The sequence below is a fragment of the Cynocephalus volans genome, chromosome 4, assembly GCF_027409185.1.
Source record: "Cynocephalus volans isolate mCynVol1 chromosome 4, mCynVol1.pri, whole genome shotgun sequence".
NCBI lineage: Eukaryota > Metazoa > Chordata > Mammalia > Dermoptera > Cynocephalidae > Cynocephalus > Cynocephalus volans.
The window spans coordinates 74,164,930-74,184,323 of record NC_084463.1 but is presented as its reverse complement, the minus strand read 5'-3'; the positions used below and the strand labels follow the sequence as shown (position 1 = coordinate 74,184,323).

The following is a 19,394-nucleotide window of genomic DNA, read 5'->3' as shown; positions in this document are numbered from 1 at the left end:
TCGTGTTTTCATACCCTTGTGCACCAGTGGCAATATAGAGAAACCGCCATAAATCATCTCTTGGCTGTATACAATTAATTTTATGTTTTGTACGTGTCCTCTTCGGTGTTTTTATGCTGTTTCTTTTCATATTTGGTTTTTGAGGTCACTTTTGGTTTGAGGTAAAATACCCAAGCTTAATATTAAAATATCACTGGGTGATATTATAGTAACAAGCTTTAATAACCAAATTCAGGGTCACCTTTTTCCACAAGTTTTAAAATTAACTCTCAAAAACTGTCAAAAGAAAAATAACCTGTAACTTCCTAACCTTTTGAATATAATAAGATATTAAGTGGGTTTATTGCATAATTTCTTGAAGGGTAAAACATTTCTACTATCACTACATATTTTTTGCAGTGATCCTTTATCTTATTTATTATTACCTTAGAAGTGGTTTCAGACTTCATCAGAGTTTCTTACCATTTTACTGATTTGCAGTAAAACAAGAAAAAAAACTTTTTTTAATAATTTTCAGAATAGCTATTCTTCCAGACGGGAGTCTACGAGTCCTAAATGCTTCTAAATCAGATGAGGGGAAGTACGTTTGCCAAGGGGAAAACATTTTTGGTTCTGCTGAAATTATTGCTTCGGTGTCTATAAAAGGTAAGAAAATGTGGCTAAATGTTCTACAAGTATAGTTTCATGGCTTTATTAGAAAGAGAATAAGTATAATGTGCGTGTGTTTGTGTGTTTGAAATTATGTGTGTGCATGCTCCTGTTTATAAAATATATTACAAACATAGAACTAACAGAACCAAATTATCACTTTCCATCATTTAGGAGACCATAAGGGAAGGAACCCCTTATTGGTAGAAATTTGAATACTGTGCTTTGGACAAAATTTGTGAGAGGAGAAAGATTTCTGAAGTTTTAGTCAGTGTCTCAAAATTTAAAAGCATGCCATCAGTATAAAAACATTTTTTTCTCTGCGAAGAATAATTTTGGCATCAATAAGTAGTATATACCTGTTACCAATTCAACTGGGGATTTGGAGCAGAAAGGAGTAGCCAAAGGCAGATATGAGCACGTAGTGGAGGGATGTACACCAGATAAACTGGTATCAGAGCTGCTCATTGATGTTTGCACCAATGCAATTTTTATATACCTTTATTGTTTAGTATAACAAATACTACTGTTTATTTACTTGATGACCTTGAAGGTGGTCACAGAGACTACAGCTTTTTTCCTGATGTTCCTCCTCCCACAATGCAAAATGCTGCTTCTAGTTATGTAGTCTCTCATCTTTTTGTCTAAGTTAACTTCTCAATAGGAACAGGGACTCTTACATTACTAGTCCTCTACAAAATCATAGTAAAATGCCCTAGCACCCAAAAAGCTAATATTTCACTTAATAACAGTTTATTTAAAGATGTGAAAAATCTGGTATATGCATCTGGAGCAACTGTAGTCTATAGATTCCTTGTTTAATGCAGGGAAATGCTATGTGTTGAGTATAAGTATGTTAATTAGTGTACTTTTATTTCTATAGAACCCACAAGGATAGAACTTACTCCTAAAAGAACGGAGTTAACAGTGGGAGAAAGCGTCGTCCTTAATTGCAAAGCAATTCACGATGCTAGTTTGGATGTGACTTTCTACTGGACTCTAAAAGGACAGCCTATTGATTTCGAGAAAGAAGGTGGACATTTTGAAAGCATCAGGGCCGTAAGTGAATACACTTTTATTTTTTGAATAATAATAATTTTAGAAATTTTGACTCAAATGGAAAAATCTTTCTTATCTATGAAAAAATAGAAAATAATCAATGTGATTAAAACAATTATTTTCTTTCATTATTTTATATCAAACTGAAAATAATAATTATTTTTAAATCACCAGTAAGAAATTGGGAATACTTTATTATATGAGCATAGTTTTGTTGCTGCTTTTATTTATTTGATTGATATTGTCAGTATTTACACACTTCTTAATAATAGTTAATGTTGCTACATAAAGTGGCTATTGTACTATTTAAAGCATTGTAAACAGTAACTATAATACAATAAATAAATGAAATAAGTCTGCCTGTCCTCCTCCTCAAGAAATAGTAATATTTGGCAATTCTTAATTTCTCACAAGCTGTAGAGAATAAACATGCAACCTACAGTCATAAATGCCTTAAGAAAACTTTTACAGACATACTTGTTTCTTGTCCACCAAATCTTTTCTTTTTAATATTATCTTTCACATTATATATCATGTGGTAATCAAATAGAGTGGGAAATCTTTTGGACCAAAGTATACAGAACCGTCACAGAATGTCTTAACCCTACAGAGAACTGAAAAGAGGTCCCCTTCCCCTACTACGTGTTTAAAGTGTAGAAGAGTAACATGATGACAGAGGGAGACGAAGAAAGAACGTAGAACTAGGGTGGCAAAAAAGGAGAGATTTGGGGCTGGAATCTTCCTTTTATATTGGCAACAGAGATGAATTCAAATAAAATTTTTGCCTGCAAATCCAATTTAAAATTCTGTTACATACTTATTGCTACCAGTTTATTCTTTTCTAACCATTTTGGGAAGCACTAGAAAACCATAGCTATAGTGAGATGAATGCAAATACATTTTTTGCCTACAAATCCAGTTTAAAATTCTGTTACATACTTATTGCTATCAGTTTATTCTTTTCTAACCACACTGGGAAGCACTGGAAAACCATAGCTATAGTGAGCCCAGACATTTAATCTCACTTTGGATTAAATTTTATTTTAAAGGTTATGTGATACACTGGAAAAAGTCCTTGACCCAAAGCCAAGAATTCTCTGGATCAAGTCCAGCTCAACCCCTAATCAGCTGTGTAACATAAAGCCAGCCACTTGATTTGCCTTGGCATTGAACTAGAGAAATAAAGCAAAAAAGTTGGACCAGATAATTTCTAAGATCCCTTCTCACTTTAGAGGTTGATAAATTTCTAAGAATAAGGATGAGCTCTCTTTGTTGCATTTATCAATGTACCAAAATTATACCTTTCTTCCAAATTATTCCTTTCATCCTGGTTTACTGTGCAATTAATGGGAAAGACTATATAAGTAAGAAACAATTACAGATGGCATTGTTTACAATCTCATTAAATAAGTTAATTTTAATTATTAGCGGCTAAGTCATATGCAAAATATTTAGATTATGTTAAAGTAAACTTATTTGCCTCTAATTTGTAGTTTTCCTTCTGCCCTTACCTTCAGTTGATGATTCCTTTGTAGGAATTTTATAATATGAATGATATAAAACAGAACCAGGAAAATATGATACAAAAATATGACATTTTGACAACAAAAAATATACTAGCAAAAATATATCTTAGGATTATCTGTAAACATTCATTTTTAGTGATCAGATATATAAAGTCAAAATATTTCTAAAACGAATAATGGCCTTTTTTCCTATAAGTAGGCCCACTCTTTATTTTAAAATATCAATAGAGAAATTAATGGACTTGGTGAAATTATATCATTTCTTGTTTTTGTCCCTTAAACATTACCACTTTAGGTTGATGTCATTCATTTGTATCACTGAATACCTTCAATGTTTTTCATAAGATTGGTAGTTAATAACATCTGCTGTATCCCTCTGCATATATGCTCTTCTTGCCGTGAAAGAGCTAAATTGGCCCCTTACTTAATGCAAACCCATACAGTTACAAGCCATGTGGAAATTAGGCTCTGGATTGTAGGCAGTGATAATAAACTATAAGATAGAAGAAGAAAGCCAATTATCATACTGAGAAGTAAGAAAAATATTTAGCTTTAAGGTATAAAGCTAAAATATACTTTTAGTATCTTTGGAATAATTTATAGAAATACATATGTACGTAAAATATTTGGAAGCTTCAAAATTGTAAAGTTTTTTTTTAAAGTTTGTTTATCACCTTTCTTATTACCTCAAACACTGATTGGCTTCAAGGACATCCTCTGGAGAGAATGCCACTGTATAACAAGGGAAAGGCAGGAAGAAAGAACAGCATTCTATTCCTCTCCTGACCTTCTTCATGTGAAATATGTCTGGGAAATAATATGTTTTACTAAGAGGAATAAAAATGTTATAAAGAATGTAGATCTGGAAGGCCCTCTGGGGACTGTGGAAACCTTCTGTTTGGGAGCCAAAGCAAGATTCTGGGAGTCAGAGGGGCAGGACAAGACTCAGAAGAGAGCCAAGTGGGGTGGCCTGAGGCCTGCTCTGAGATTCAGAGGAAAGCCATCAAAGGGACCTTGAGGTATCACATTGGGGGTCTAGCATAGCCCCACAGAGCAAGAAAGCCAAGTGGGATTCAGGGACTTAAGTAGTAATAAAGCATGCCTTTGATTGGAACACTTTCTAGGCTAACTGCACTGGGACTGAACCCTGCCAGTGTTTGATTGAATGAAGGTGAATCACAAGAGAAAAGAGGGGAGTTACTTTAGTACATTACCACTGTATAGGGTAAAATAAATCAACCAAACTTCTGGGGGAAAAAAAAGAAATACTAATGGTATTGGTATTCAGCATCTTATAGATGTCAAAATATGACTTAATGATATTCCTTACTTTTCAACTAGTTGCACTGTATTGATGTCTTTTATATGCATCCATCAGTTTATAGATAACACTCAAGTCAAATTTTCATATATAGCCTTTATATAACATCTACATACAATGTACATTGTTATGCTTTAAACAGACTATTGCTATTGGACTGTACCTTAAGAGAATAAATAAATAGATATGTAATCACATCAGGTTAAAAAAATAATATTGCTTCGAAATTTAAAATAAAACATCTGAAATGAAAATTCCTCTATTTCTCTTGCCCTTTTTCCTTAGGTCACATTTACAAACCCTGCAATTTCACTAATTTGGGATGAATTCATTACTGAAGCCAATGTTAATAGGGGTCAAGCAGTCAGTCCATAAACATTTGATCGAATTCACCCAAATCACTTTTATGGTAAATGATATGTATAAACTGAATGTGGCAAATGTGTGAGGTTATTCTTAAGATTTTAACTCAATTCAATTCTGCAAGCTGACTGTTGTGGGGAATCCACAGTTAAAGACATTGCTTTTCACCCCTAAAAGAACAAAATTTAAGAGGAGAGAAGCAGGACGGGCTAGTGATCTGCTATAAAAGGAGCTATGGTTAGAGGACTATGTGCATATAGCTGGCAGAAGGAGTTGGTATTTGAAATGGATCCGGGTAGGTTTTTGACCCAGCACCTAGAAGCAACTGTATTCCAGATGGAGCAAGCAGGTCAGGCAAGGACAGAAAGGCAGAAGAGTTTAGAGCATGTTTCGGGAACAGTGAAGAATCAGTGGTCTGGACACACAGTGGGGGTGTATAGTACACAGGAAGTCAGTATTTGTTGAATAAATTTAAAGGAAAGCAGCAGAGGCCTCATTGTAAAAGGCTCTGATTTCCAAGCTGTAGAATTTGGATTGTATTTTAAGTGCAGCAGGGAGCCCAATGATTCAGATTTGTTTTTTAGGAAGATCATTCTGACAGCTGTGTGGAGCAGGGATTGCATAGTTTGTGGATTTCACATTCAATCTAAACTGGTGAAGCAGAGATTAGATTACAATGAGGAGACGATTATAGGGTTTGGCCTTAAATAACCATCCTGTTATCAAATAAAAGCATTTATAATTGTGTTTTGACACAACTGTTTATGTCAGTCAGAGGTCCACAAGAAACTCTTACTGTTTCTCTCAGGATGTCTGAACAGTACCTGAGCATTGCCATGTGGTCCAAGAGCCACCGTCTTAATGGAGGACTGTGTGATCCATTATTTTCCAGAGAATTTAAATCCTCTGATTATTCATTTAGGATATAAACAAGTTTTAATCCTTATAATACACAAAGAACTGTTATACTGAATGCCATGGCAGCCTGCAATTTGCCTTTTGTTTGCAGAAAAAAAAATCTTATACATTTTTCATCAGGATAGTCTGCTAAAGAATTCCATTGTGAACTTTCCATTGTGAACTTGCTAAATTGCAACTAATTGCAGGGTGGGAATTTTTACCCCATTTTTTAATGAGGAAATTAAAGAAAAAGAGCTTTCCAGGTGACATGAATATTAAATGAAGGTAACAAATTTAAATACCACTTGATTTTTAAACTAGGATGGTACTTCAAAAAATTTAGGGAAAAATAGAATTGAAAGGTAATATAAGTCTTTGCATGAACTCTTTGGAATACCCTCATACGTTATGTTGACTCTCCTCTATAAAGCTTACCTTCTTCATATTTATTAACCACCTATTACGTGTTCAGCCTGTGTCTATAAACTGTGGAAAATAAAAGTAAAAGAAAGATTTGATGACAGTCTTCAGTAAGCAATCTAAAGATAATGCAGGACATTAAGTAATTCAATGACCATAAAAAATAATTACTAAATTTTTTAATCCCAGCCAAATATTGTTGGAGACCAGAAAAGAAAGAGACTATTATGACCTTTTGTCATTGTGTATAAAAGCAAAATAAGGAATTAATTAATTAAGCACCTACTGTGTGCCAAGCACTGAGCTAGAAAATAGATACAAATAGCTCATGGTTCCTCAACAACCACATGAAGTAATATTATTTGGGAAGAACTTGCTACCCAACCTAGAGTCAGAGGGTAGAACTAGAATGGACAAAACAAAGAGAAAGGCAATCTCAGGTGAGAAAAGATATTGTATCTCAGGGTTGTGACAGGTGTTGGAGATTATTGTTTGTCCTAGGCTGATACATGGATTCTCCTTTGGTAGCATTAGTGTCTGTGCTCCTTCAGCAATGAGAAACTCTCTTCTCTAAAGGAATCCATTCCACTGCCTATCAGATCTAAATATCACAAAGCTGGAAAATAAGAGCAATTATGATAACCTGCATTTCAAGAATAGAAATCATTTTTTAAAATGCCAGATTCATATTCATGTTTTTTCTGGAGTATTAGGTAGATAAAAAGGGGACAGAATGTAAATCCCTTAATGCCTTGAGAATTTTACATTAACTGAAAAACTCTAACCTATGTCAATTTTGCTATTACAGATACTTCTGTCCCTAGTTTATCTTCTTAGGAACTACTGTCTATTTCCTTAGAAGTAAAAATCTCAGAACAGAACACAGTCAGTGCTTGACTGGCACCATTCACTTTCCTGAATGATAAATACTGAGGTGTAAAAATCAATGAAATCATTGGACATACTGCCACAGTTTACTTAGGCACACAGCTATGAGGTCCTCATGAGCATCTGCTGTATCCTCTTCCTCATCACACTGGCATGCACAAGTCCTCAAGCCATTTCATCACTGATCAGGAAGTATAGGAAAGGGCAGGGGATCAGTAGGCCTAAGATACACATTCTCTTTGGCTCTTTCTGTTTACTAGTAATATTCATACTTTCAAGTAATACGGCCTCCTGGACTCTGAGCCCTACCTTCTCACTGTCTGGCAAAAGACTTATCTTTCTTACTAGTCCAGCTCCCACATCCTGGATCTTTATCTTGCTCTGAATCCTGGATACCTGGTAATCCACCAACTTTCTGTCCTCTGCTACAATCTCTTGACTGCCACATGCTTACCTTAAAACAGTTCCCTCCCAATCTTTCACTAGCTTAACAAAAGAAGTTATCTTGTCATTTTAGTAGGACAGAAACATACAGCAACCACCAACCAAAGTTTGTGGTATGATGTGAAGATAGTTTACCTCCAAAGGCCTTAGAATTTTCAGACCATCCCAAGAAAGTGTACCGTATGGAATCTCCCTGACTTGTCTGTGTTAAGAAATGTACCTCCACCCACTATCTTCTCAAAGTGAAAATCATTTCCACAACAAATAATAATGTCCATCTTTTTTCAGTATGTGTATGTTTCATGTAATTATATGAATATGACCAACATATTCCATTTAATCTGTGATTCTATAAAATTTTATGTACTAATGAAATAAGCTAAACTGTGGGGACCATAAACACATGGGCTAATGAGTCATTTTATTCTTGATCACTCTGCACTAATGATGTTCACAAAATAGTGACTCACTCAATCCTTGTTAAATGGAAAGATAAAAACCTGATATAAAGCATTTTCTCATTTTAGCCAACTACTACATGATTTCAGAGGGCTTAATATAATTAAATTGGAGTTTTACTTTAGCACAGTTTGGAATTGGATGAAAGATGACAGCCTTAGATGACGTCTAACACTATTATTGGGAGACCTTTCCTTAATTTCTGTGTGTGTGTAATCTGTGGAACACAATACGTTCAGGATCACAGCTGGATGGTAACACTACATTGATTGTCCACCTCCGTTTTTAATCTAATTGGCAGATAGTCCCACAAAGCAAACATGAGATGCGTCTCTTCACTTCCTGTAGTTTGTCAAATTTAGTAAAATAAAGTAATGCGTCAAAGTTATCTCATATTAAAAAAAAAAAAAAAGGCTTAGCCACCCAATTCATAGGCCTCACTTTGTTCATTAAAATATAATTCACCAAAATAAATCTTCTGAGTATGGTATTGTGGTAAGGACACAGAATAATTTCTTAATGAAGAGCTCCATTTTTAACAGCTGTTTTATCTTTTTGATACATTTTTATAGAATTATGTGTGTTATGAATAGTTACCATTATCTTTGCAATTATCTTTTTTTAGTAGAGAACTGCAGGTCTTGTTGTTGTTGTTTGAGAGGAAGAGAGAAAATAAAGCTTTTTGATAGAGAAAAGCAATTTTAGTTGTGGGCCATGCTGGGAAAAATGAGATTAATAGCCTGAGTTCTGTAATCTCTGAAGGGATAAAAGTACCATACTTCTCAGAGCCAGCTGGGATGTTTCCAGTTATTGGATTAGGAAAAGTGGGGAATGATAAATAGAAAACATTCCTTAGTCCTTAGTAGAATTTACTCTCCTAGATTGTAACTCCACATATTAAATATGCTTCTAGCTCACTAAATTCCAGAAATTAAGAAATGCTTACTACATCTAAGACTCCATATGTTTTCTCTTTTGGAAGTTGTATTGGTTTTTCTCCAAAGTTATTTTTCCATTCTATGCATATATGAACTCACACTGGATTTCTATAATCCTATATTTTTCTTGGGCTGTTTTTAGTTCGACCAAAATATGAATGTATCTGGAATGAAGTGCCTGTGTCTTTGGAAATATGACCATTGGTAGGCCCCAGTGATTGTTGCTAACCTTGACCATGAAGTCCATGTGATTTATTTCAGAGAGGTTTATTAAACCAAATTTTCACCTAACTATAAGTCATTTCTAATAAAGATTACTTACTATTTTAGCCTTTCTAATATGCATAACAAACTTCCAATGTAAATTTCTATTAATTATTCTGTAATTGTACATTGAAGAGCAATCAATGGATCTTGACTCTATAACTACTTCCTCTTCCCAATCTGACACTCATTTTTATAAGGCAGTAAAATTTTTTATAAAGTATATACAGTAACAGTTTATAATGAGTGAATGAATGGATGACTAAATAAATCCACTCTAAGTTATAAAATTATTACTTTCCACTTGTATCAAATGCTCAAGTCAAGTTACTGAAACGACTGCCTAAATTATCTCCAGAGCCTAATCCTCATCTTTTCTCAGTACTTCAGTTTTGCACATAATTGGCACTTGCTTTTATTTATTTTTGAGACTGATATTCGTATCTTAATTTTCTAAAATACCTCCATCTCCCTCTTGTTTTCTTGTACTCCTTTCCCTTTCACTATTTATACTAACTTGTGAGCCTATTCAAATGAGCTGAATTATGGAGAATAGCCAACATGTCAGTTTTAACTGAAGATGCCATAGCAGTGTAGTCAATGCTGTGGTGTGTTGCCCAGATTCCCCCTTCAGGACTGAGGCCCTGCTTCCCCACGCTACTAAGAGTATTGGCAGCTGACAGCACTCAGTTGAGTCCCCCTCTGGGAATTGCCTTCAGCCAAAGACAATTGTCTGGCCCAGATTATGCTCCACCCCCAAGCCTGTGCCCAGTGCATAAGGATTGCCTCAAAGCAAGTAATATGCTGAAGGGTCATTTCAGCCCCAGAGTTCCCTATGAGATTATGTAAGACCCTTAACATCCCCTCTGCCCACTTCTACTTTTTTCATTTCTTCAAAAGTGTTGATCCCAGTGGCACTCCCCAATGGAGTCTCCATCTCAGTCTGTTTTTCTGAAACCCTAACCTAAGATATCCATAGTGGCAATGCCATCACTGAGAAAACACTGGAAACAGGTGTAAGTAATAATAGCAAAATAATAATAGCTCTCATCTATTGAATGCCCACTAGATACTTGGCAATGTGCTAAACTTTTCAAATGTTTATTTACTTCCCTCAAATACCCTATGGCATAGGAATTGTTTTTTTGTTTGTTTGTTTATTTTTGGCAATAGAAGAAAAAGAAATTCAAAAAGAGAAACAACTTTCCCAAATGAAAACAATTGTTGTGTACAAGAGATATTGTTTAAACTAGGACTGAACCCCAAGACAACACTATCTTTTATCAAACCTAGGTCATATCTAGAACTAGTCAGCAAGATAACATTTTTAATTTACTATTTTCTCAGTAAATTTAACATCTCAGTAAATTATATCATTTTGTGAATAATGTAGATAAATATCCTTCATCCATTTTACAATTTGCGAGTCAATTACTTTCATTGCTGGTAAAATTTTCATCTATTCATCTAAAATCACTCATTTCTATAAAGTTTGTAGTATCTCTTTGTGTTTGCATCTACATTATATGAATTCATATTTTCTAATATTTGTGCACTTTACTATTATGAGCAATCTCCTGTCCCTCTGCTGAAAACATGTTTCTATTATAGATATTTTAAAGGCAGCCCTACAAGTAAAACTCCTGAAAGTTTAATCAAGTTTCATTATCTAATTAAGACCTAAACTAAAATACATAAATAAAATTTTACATTTTGAAGAGACCTTTCAACCCTTCATCACTCATATGCATTATTTCATTTGATTCCCACAGCATCATAAGTCAGGCATATTATGTATAAATGAAGACACTGAGCCCCAGGAAAGAAGAGGGGGGCCTCACTCCTGAGGACCTGAGCAACAGAAACCCCTTTATAACAGCCACCATTATAACTAAGGCTTCTTTGAGCTTAAAACTTCATTGCCATCAATAGAATTCCAAATGTGGTTTGCTGTTGCAAAGCACAGATAGAACTAAAACCAGCTGCACTTTTCCATTGTTGCTTTTTGAAAACTGAGGACATAAAAAGATTGTGTTTCTGCTCTGCAGTCTCAACTCTTTAGCTGGACAACTTAGCCTATTTTTACCTTACTCACTTAATCACTAGTAAGACATTGAAAATGATATGTTTGTTAAGATAAAATCATCAAATTGTTTTAAATTCTCCGATAAAAGTTACTGAGAGTAGTTGAAAAACATCTTAAAATATCCTACACCACTTGCCTGTTCAGATGTTCTGTGGGTGTGTTTTCCCATTAATTAAAGCTCCCTCTTCTGGCTACTGTAATTGTTTCATTTTATAGTGTCTGAACTCATTTTTATCAACTTCCTTTTTTAGTCTTTTGAAGATTCTCTCAAAATGGATATGAGATGCATGCGTTACATTGCTCTTACAGCTGAAGTTGAGGAAAAGAATGCAGAATACAAAGCCCTCACCGTTCTGCTGAAGAAAATATTCAGTGTCTACATTTGAGACATTTAAAATCATATCTATTCTTACTGAGTATATATTTTTAGCATAGTTGGTTTCATGTGAGTTTGTGGCCATCAAAATCCAGTTTTCAAGTCAGATAGCTGAAAGGGCCTCCGTCTCTTCCCTTTTCTTCATCCCCATATCCAGTAAGTTTTCATATTCTATTAATCCTGTCTTGAATCTGTTGATTCCTTTTCTCTATTCTTGGGGTCAAAGTCCTGCTCTAGCACTTATTTTCAATTCTGTCATTTCACCGCCTTTTACACTGCAATCACAATCATTACAATGTTTCTAACAATTTTATCATACTACACCGCCCCATCTCAAATAATTACATAAATGTACACACACACACACACACACACACACACACACACGCACACACACACATTCTCAAACTCCCCATCCTGGATCTAACTCCAGTCTACATATCAAACTTCACCTTCCACCATTTTTCCCTTACACTTTACTTTACATCAAAGAATATTAATTCTCTGAAAATATCATGCTCTCACATGTAGATTCACTGTCAAGAATACTCTTCCCTGACGTGTACGCTGTGCAAACTCTTACATTTCCCTCAAGGTTTAGCTTGAATTCCTTCCCTGGTGCTTCTGTTACACCTTATGCATCCCTTCACCACAGCAAGTATCAAAGGCTGCTGTAAATGCTTGCTCGATTCTTTCCCTTCCATCCTCTACATTTCTGGAAATTAAGAACATGTTTATTTTCTGAACTTAACATAGTACCTGGTGCATATTAAAGACTGAATAAATATTCATAGTTACTACAGAAATCAGTGGATATAGTACTGTATGAACTAAAAATTAGCCATTTGGAGTAGGTTACCTAGAAACAAACATTGACTGTAATAGTTAAATAATTTTTAAATGTTATATTTAACAGATGAAAGTTTCCAACTTCTGTTATAAAGGATGTCACTGATCAACATTTTTATTTATTTTGTTTTAAATGAAAGTTTGAATGTTTTTAACATTGTGCTTAAAGTAATTGTTTCTCTGGAAATAATAATCATAGGAGCTCTTAGTAAAAGAGAAAAATAAAATGGATTTTAGTTATCATGTTGAAGAAATGCTGATATGTTTTATAGGCTTTGTGTTAGTATAAAGAGAATGTTCTACATATATCTATGTATCCAGGGGATATAATTTTACCTTCAGAGTGATGAAATGCATAATATAATGAGTTCCTTAATAATAGAATTTCTACCTTGTAGGAATAATATATAAAAGAAGATTTTTCTTTTTAGTTCTGAAAGCCTTGATAAATAAAAGACTGTCCCTATTATCTAATACCACATAAGGTTTAGGATTTTTATAAGCAAACACAGTTCAGTTTTACATTTTGAAATACTAGTGATATGTAAGTATTGTGTTTTAGATTGACTCCTATATCATTTCACAAAGTGATTTTCAAAGAGTTGGGTTTTCGAGAGCCCATTATTTTCAAGACATCTTTGAAATTCTACTTTTATTTTGCAATTTCTCTTTCTGCGTCTGTGTTGTATTTAATTCTAAAGGGTGCTTAAGCCTTATGATGTGTTTAACTTTTAACTTTTTAAAATTTCCTAGTTTCTTTCATGGACTATTTTCATTCAATTTCCATATAAAAATGAACTTTAGGAGTCCAGAATTGATAACTCAGTATGTAGCATCTCAAAGATGTTTTCTCTCTCAGAAAAGAAAGAAATTTTAGGAATAATTTTCAAACTATTATTCACTTCCTTTCTTCATCTTATGTTCATTATATGAGAAGAGAAAAAGGTAAAGTTAGAACATTTGGAAGGTATGGCATCATTATTTTTAATGAATAATTGATGGCTTGATAGGGTATTTATCAGTGTGCAATATATGAATTCTGAATTTATCTCAGTTCCTCAAAGATTAATTGAGCACCTTCATACTAGGCACTCATCCAGGAACTGAGGATTCTGTAGGATTCAATAACACATTCTATAGGAATACAACAAAGATAGAGCATTGCCTTTGAGGAGCATAGAGTCTTACAGACGAACAGACATATGAGGGTACTTATCATCCAATTCTGTTTTTCCATGAACTTTTTGAAGTACCCTCATATAAAGAAGTACGTTCAGTGAGCTCAGTCAGTTACTATATCATCCAACCCATGGAAGCAGAGCAGACTTCCTAAACCAAATACCTGAGCCTATTCTCGAAAGGTAATAAGCGGTTTTGCAGGCAAAGCAGGAAGAGGAAGCAGAAGAGAAAAAGACAGTACAGGTGGAGGCTGAGCATGATGAAAATATGAGAGATCCTGAGGTTTTGTCTACAAAATCCCAATAGCAAATGATGATCTTACAGTTAAAGCAAACTTCATTAAATACATTGTCATCATAATTCTATAGTAAAGACAGTTTCTCATATCACCTCTGAGAGTTAAGTAAATGATCATGATTAGACTTGGTTTCAATTATAGCAAGTTATGTATACCTAGCAAAAGTAAAGCTGCCAGAATTTTTCAAATTAAATCCAGGGATAAATTGTATGTTGCTTAGCATAAGTATATGTGTTTTACATAAATTTACATGTTGCTTGAAGCTTCTGTAGGGTATATAAAATAGGCATTAACTATTACAATGTTAAAATTCAATATTCAGGGTCATTGAGATAATTCTCTGAGCATTGTGTGATTTTTTTCAGGAGGCTGCTTGTTATTCTACAGAGAGTTCTAGGAATACAATATATTTAAAGAAAACAGGGACTAAGATCAGAATTTCTACCTCCTTCCACATTTATTCTTTCACTAAACTATGAATTTTTTGAGGACAGGGATCATATCTATCTTGCTTACTATTGCCAGCACCTGGCATCATGCCCAGAAGATATATTTGCTAAATAAAGTGTATATATATACTACATATACATAATATCTATACATATTATAGATATATATAATAAAATATTTGTTAAATTTATTATTATATAAACAAATACAGTTTTACGTTTTTATATATAGGCACTTTCCCATTTCTTTACTTACCTGATAAGCTACTCAAAAAATAGGAATATACCAATATCAGAAAAAATTTTAATACATTTATGCACTTTATAAACACTTAATGATTACTTGTACTGTGGTGTTTACAGCACTAACCAGGGCAGAGAATAAGTGAATAAGGAATTGTCTCTCCCTTCTAGAGCTCTTACTCTAGCTTAATAGAAAGACTTTAAACAACTATTGGATGTGATAAGCATTCTGATACTGAGACAACATACTGATGAGAGAAATAAACTCTGGAGGAGAAATTTGAATTACTAACTAGGTACATCATTAGCAGAAAGGCTCATTCTTATAATTAATGTTCAATTGAATTCAATTAAGCTCATTACTAAAGGTTATTCTACCAACTAGTATAAACTTTACATGTTCAATAAAACTAAAAAGTTATTATTTTGAAGCAAAATTAGCTAAAATAATTTAAAATGCATTACTGTGAAGGTACAACATTGTACTAAATAATTCAAGGATTACATAACAAGAAGCCTAACTGAAACTATAATACAATTCCTTGAAGTTGATACGACAAGCAAACAGAAAGGACATTGTTGGGTTGGAGGGAGGAGAGGGAGGAGGGAGGGAGGTTTCGGTAATGGGCCACAATAATCAACCACATTGTACATCAACAAAATAAATTTTTTTTAAAAAATACTGTATTTTATCCATTTTAACTGATGATAGACTCACCAATAAATGCAGCATATTGAAAAAAATTATTTTACAGAACTTATTAAATATACCAACAGGATTTCTTAAAAGTATTTCTGGGAACTGCACTCTAATTATCATGATGCATCATTTAAACAGTAAGGAACACTGAAAGACTTTTGGTTTTCCACAAAGTAAGGGACTCTGTGCCACGTTTTGCTCACTGTGCCCATCACATCAGTAATCATTCTAACAGGCAACTACAGAGTCTCTGGGTTTTTAACCTTAGCTAGTGTTAGAGATTCAAGCATTTTAAAAGGAATGTTTTTATTTGCTTTTAGGAATAGTTAGGCAGAAGAAATTAGAGGTAATTTTTTTAGGTAATTTTTTTTTTTTTTTTGACGTGGGGTTTTATCCCCATTGCTATTTGTAACCACATTTAGTCTCATACCAAAATTCTGACTGGAATAATCCACTGGTCTGTTTCATCTTTACATTTTAGGAGTGGAGATTTAAATATATTTAGAGAGAAAAAAACTTTATGTTTAAATATGTGAATACTTTTTGTGCATCTGTAACTAGAGGAAAGGAATTAAGGAGTAGTTATCCCAAATACTCGTATGTAGAGGTGAGAATTAAACATAGCCTGTATCAGTTAGATTTTGCTGCAAAACAAACCTTGCAAAACCTTAGTGGTTTCAAACAAGCATTTATTGAATTCATGATTCTATGGGTTGGCTATTTGGGCTAGGCTCAGCTGGAGTTCTTCTCCTGGTCTCAACAAGACTCTCTCATGTATCTGTAATCAGCTGCCAGTCAACTTCTAGGCACTAATTTGGAGGTCAGCTGGCTATTGGTTGGGGCTACAGAAGCAAGAGGACCACATTTTTCTCATCATCCACCAGGCTAGCCCAGGCTTATTTACACGGAGGTCTCAGGGTTCCAATACCCAAGAGTAGAACTGTCAAGACCTCTTAGGCCTAGGCTGAGAACTTGCTCAGTGTCACTTCTGCTACATTCATAAGGCCACACCAGATTTTAAGGGTGGGGAAACAGATTTCACCTCCTGTTAGGGACTGAAAAGTGTTCTGGCCATTTTTGCACTACCACCATCTGTCTTCTGTTCACAATTTTTACATTTCTATAACGTGCAACCCTCATCCCAGAATCCACAGAAGTCTCATACAATCATGGTTCCAAATTTCTCTTTCAGTTAGCTTTTGCTGTAACATAAACTCCCTGAAATTGATGATCCAATTGTACGGGTCAATAATTTGATCTAGACCCAATTGGTTGTTTTTTCTGCTGGTCTCGTGTGGGCTTATTAATGCATCTGCAGTTAGCTGTCAGGTCAAATGGAAGTTATTTGGGAAGGGGGGCAGCTAGAATGACCTGTTCCTACTCTAAGTTGTCTCTCACCCTGCAACAGACTAGCGCAAGCTATGTCACATGGTTGTCACAAAATAGCGATCTCCAATGCACACACGTATTGCACACATCTGTTTGTTCCATGTTTGTTAATGTCTCATTGACCAGTGCAAGTCAGTTGGTGAAGCACACAGTCAGTGTGGTAGAAGATTACCTAAGGGTATGGATTCAGGAAGGCATAAAAAGCTTTGGGGCCATTACTACAACAATCTACCACACAGTTTAAACACTTAATTATCAGTGCCAAATGAACATTAACTACAGTTGTGATAACATTTTTAAAACTAAACTAAAAATCTAGATTATGTGTGTGGTGTTATATGGGGTGGGTGAGTGGAGGAGAATGAGCTTTTGGAAAAATAATATAATTTGCACAACTCTAAAACATATACTGTCATTATCAACACAAACTAGGACAGTTGCTCTGACTAAATTAACCAGTCATTATCCGAATTGAATGAAATGAAACCAGACAAAGCATTTAATCTGGTTATTCAGAGTCATTTCTCCATTTTATGTGGTTTGTACTTTTTTTAAATGTTAGAAAATTTTAATCATTTTACTTATTAATAGGAAATCAACAACAGTGAGGAGATTGAAATTAACAAGGAAACATTAATGTTTTAATGAAAAAATGAGTGGATTAATTGGTATTTCACAAAAATATCATATTCTGAAGACAATTATAATGTTGATCCTCATCTGTCCTAAAATAATTCATGTTAAATGTTTCTACCAAAAATTGGTTCTAGTGATCTCTATGCTTTATCTGTATTTTAAAAGAAACAAAAGCAGGTATATTTATTATTGAACTGCTATGAAAAGACTATGATTATTTCTAAAACAAACATAAAATATACTGGATATTCCATACCCAGAATGAATTCATAGGCTCTTTTAGCCAGCATGTTCCAGTTGTTTCTCATTAATGAATAAGGGTATCATTACTTATGTTATTGCTGACTTTGCTGCAGCTTGAACTATTAGAGAGAATGAAAATATTTATGAAACGGTTCACAATCTAGAATTAAATTAAAGGTGTATTATATAAAGCTGTGATAATAGTAAATTTAAAGAAAATAGTAGAGGTTAAAAAAATAGTCCAAATTCACACAGTTTTCAATTTCTCCATTCAATATCTGTTTCCTATGAAACTTATTTATATGAACTAGTGTGCTTTATATGAACTGTTGGCTTTAAGATACAATAAAGGTATACAGATTGTAGGATGTGAAAGTGTTCTTCAAATAAATATTAGACTTGATAGTTCAAAATATTTTAGCTTTCAAAAGACATCTGAAGATAAAAACAAAGATGACTAATGTATATTGATTAAGACATTTGAGACTCCACAAATTTTATGATTATAGTCACATTAGGCAGTTTTGTTGAATTCCTTGGACTCAGAGGTGAATTTCCATCTGTGAACACAATGACAGAAAATTTGTTTTGCATGAGTTACATTTTTAGCTGGTAACAGCAAAAATACCATCAAAGTCCTCCAGGAAATCCTCCAAGAACATATATATAGCCATGATTATAATCTCAATACATGAAATCAAAAGGAATTGGGAAATCAACTTAATTATATGGCTTGAGATACCAAAAGATAATTCAAACATAGATTGTATATAGGTCTTCATAGAAACCCCATGTACAGCCAGAATAAATATTTCTGGTAGTTGACACATTGTATAATGTGCTTGATTAAGCAAAAAATAAAGACTAAGACTTCAGTCAGCTTGAGGTATCATAGTAACATGAAGCTCTAGTCAAATCTGAAGATCCAGAGAACAGTTATAAAATGTCATCTTCTACTTGTCTAAAAGATTGTGACCATCATTGAGGTCTCATCTAGCATTATAAACTTTACATTTACTATGTCATTAATGCCATACACCAGTAGTTCTTAATATTAAAAGAAAGGTAATATGCTCTTGAGGTTTTAGAATGCGGTTGCCAACATTTATACAATTCTGCTAGATTGATCGAGTTTGGAGAATAGATAACAGCAAGAGAATATTGTAACAGCTTCCCCAAGATTAACTCAAATAGGACCTTTGCAAAGAGACTATTAAAGAATGTATGAAGAACATGTCAAGTAAAGACTAGAAGAACAAAGCTATAAATTGCTAACGTACGACCATAGCGCTAGATCAGTCTGATGTTCACCAAAAGAAAGTATAAAGACTTTTTTAACAGATGCCTTGGGAAGACCATAAGTCACAGTGGCAGAATCATAAGAAGACTAAGTTCTAAATGGCCATCTGTAGTTATAAACAGAAGGCAATCTTCACTTAGACACAGTGTAGGAAGAGCTGCTTATCAGGCATGGATTATTTTAGTCACACACGCTGATTAGTTTATAAGATCTGCAGTTGATGATAAACACTTGACTTGGTACTTTTCTATGGTAAACATATCTGTGTGCTCCAAATCAAAGTTCGTTTTTCATTTTTTCACTAAAATGAAAATAAATTTATTTTTTCTAAGTACATAAATAATACAAGTTTATTGTAGATCATTTGAACATACTAAGACTTGAAAGAAGAAAGTAAAAACTACTTGGAATGATAC

General features: G+C 33.9%; 1 protein-coding gene across 1 annotated transcript in view; it reads left to right on the top strand.

Moving 5' to 3' along the window:
• The window catches only part of CNTN5 (contactin 5), a 473,778-nt gene that overhangs the window by 343,467 nt on the left and 110,917 nt on the right, over positions 1-19,394 (top strand). Inside the window, exons 12-13 of the mRNA XM_063094835.1 lie at positions 518-645; positions 1,532-1,707. Of these exons, the coding sequence (XP_062950905.1) occupies positions 518-645; positions 1,532-1,707 (304 nt within the window). The remainder of the gene's footprint in view (positions 1-517; positions 646-1,531; positions 1,708-19,394) is intronic.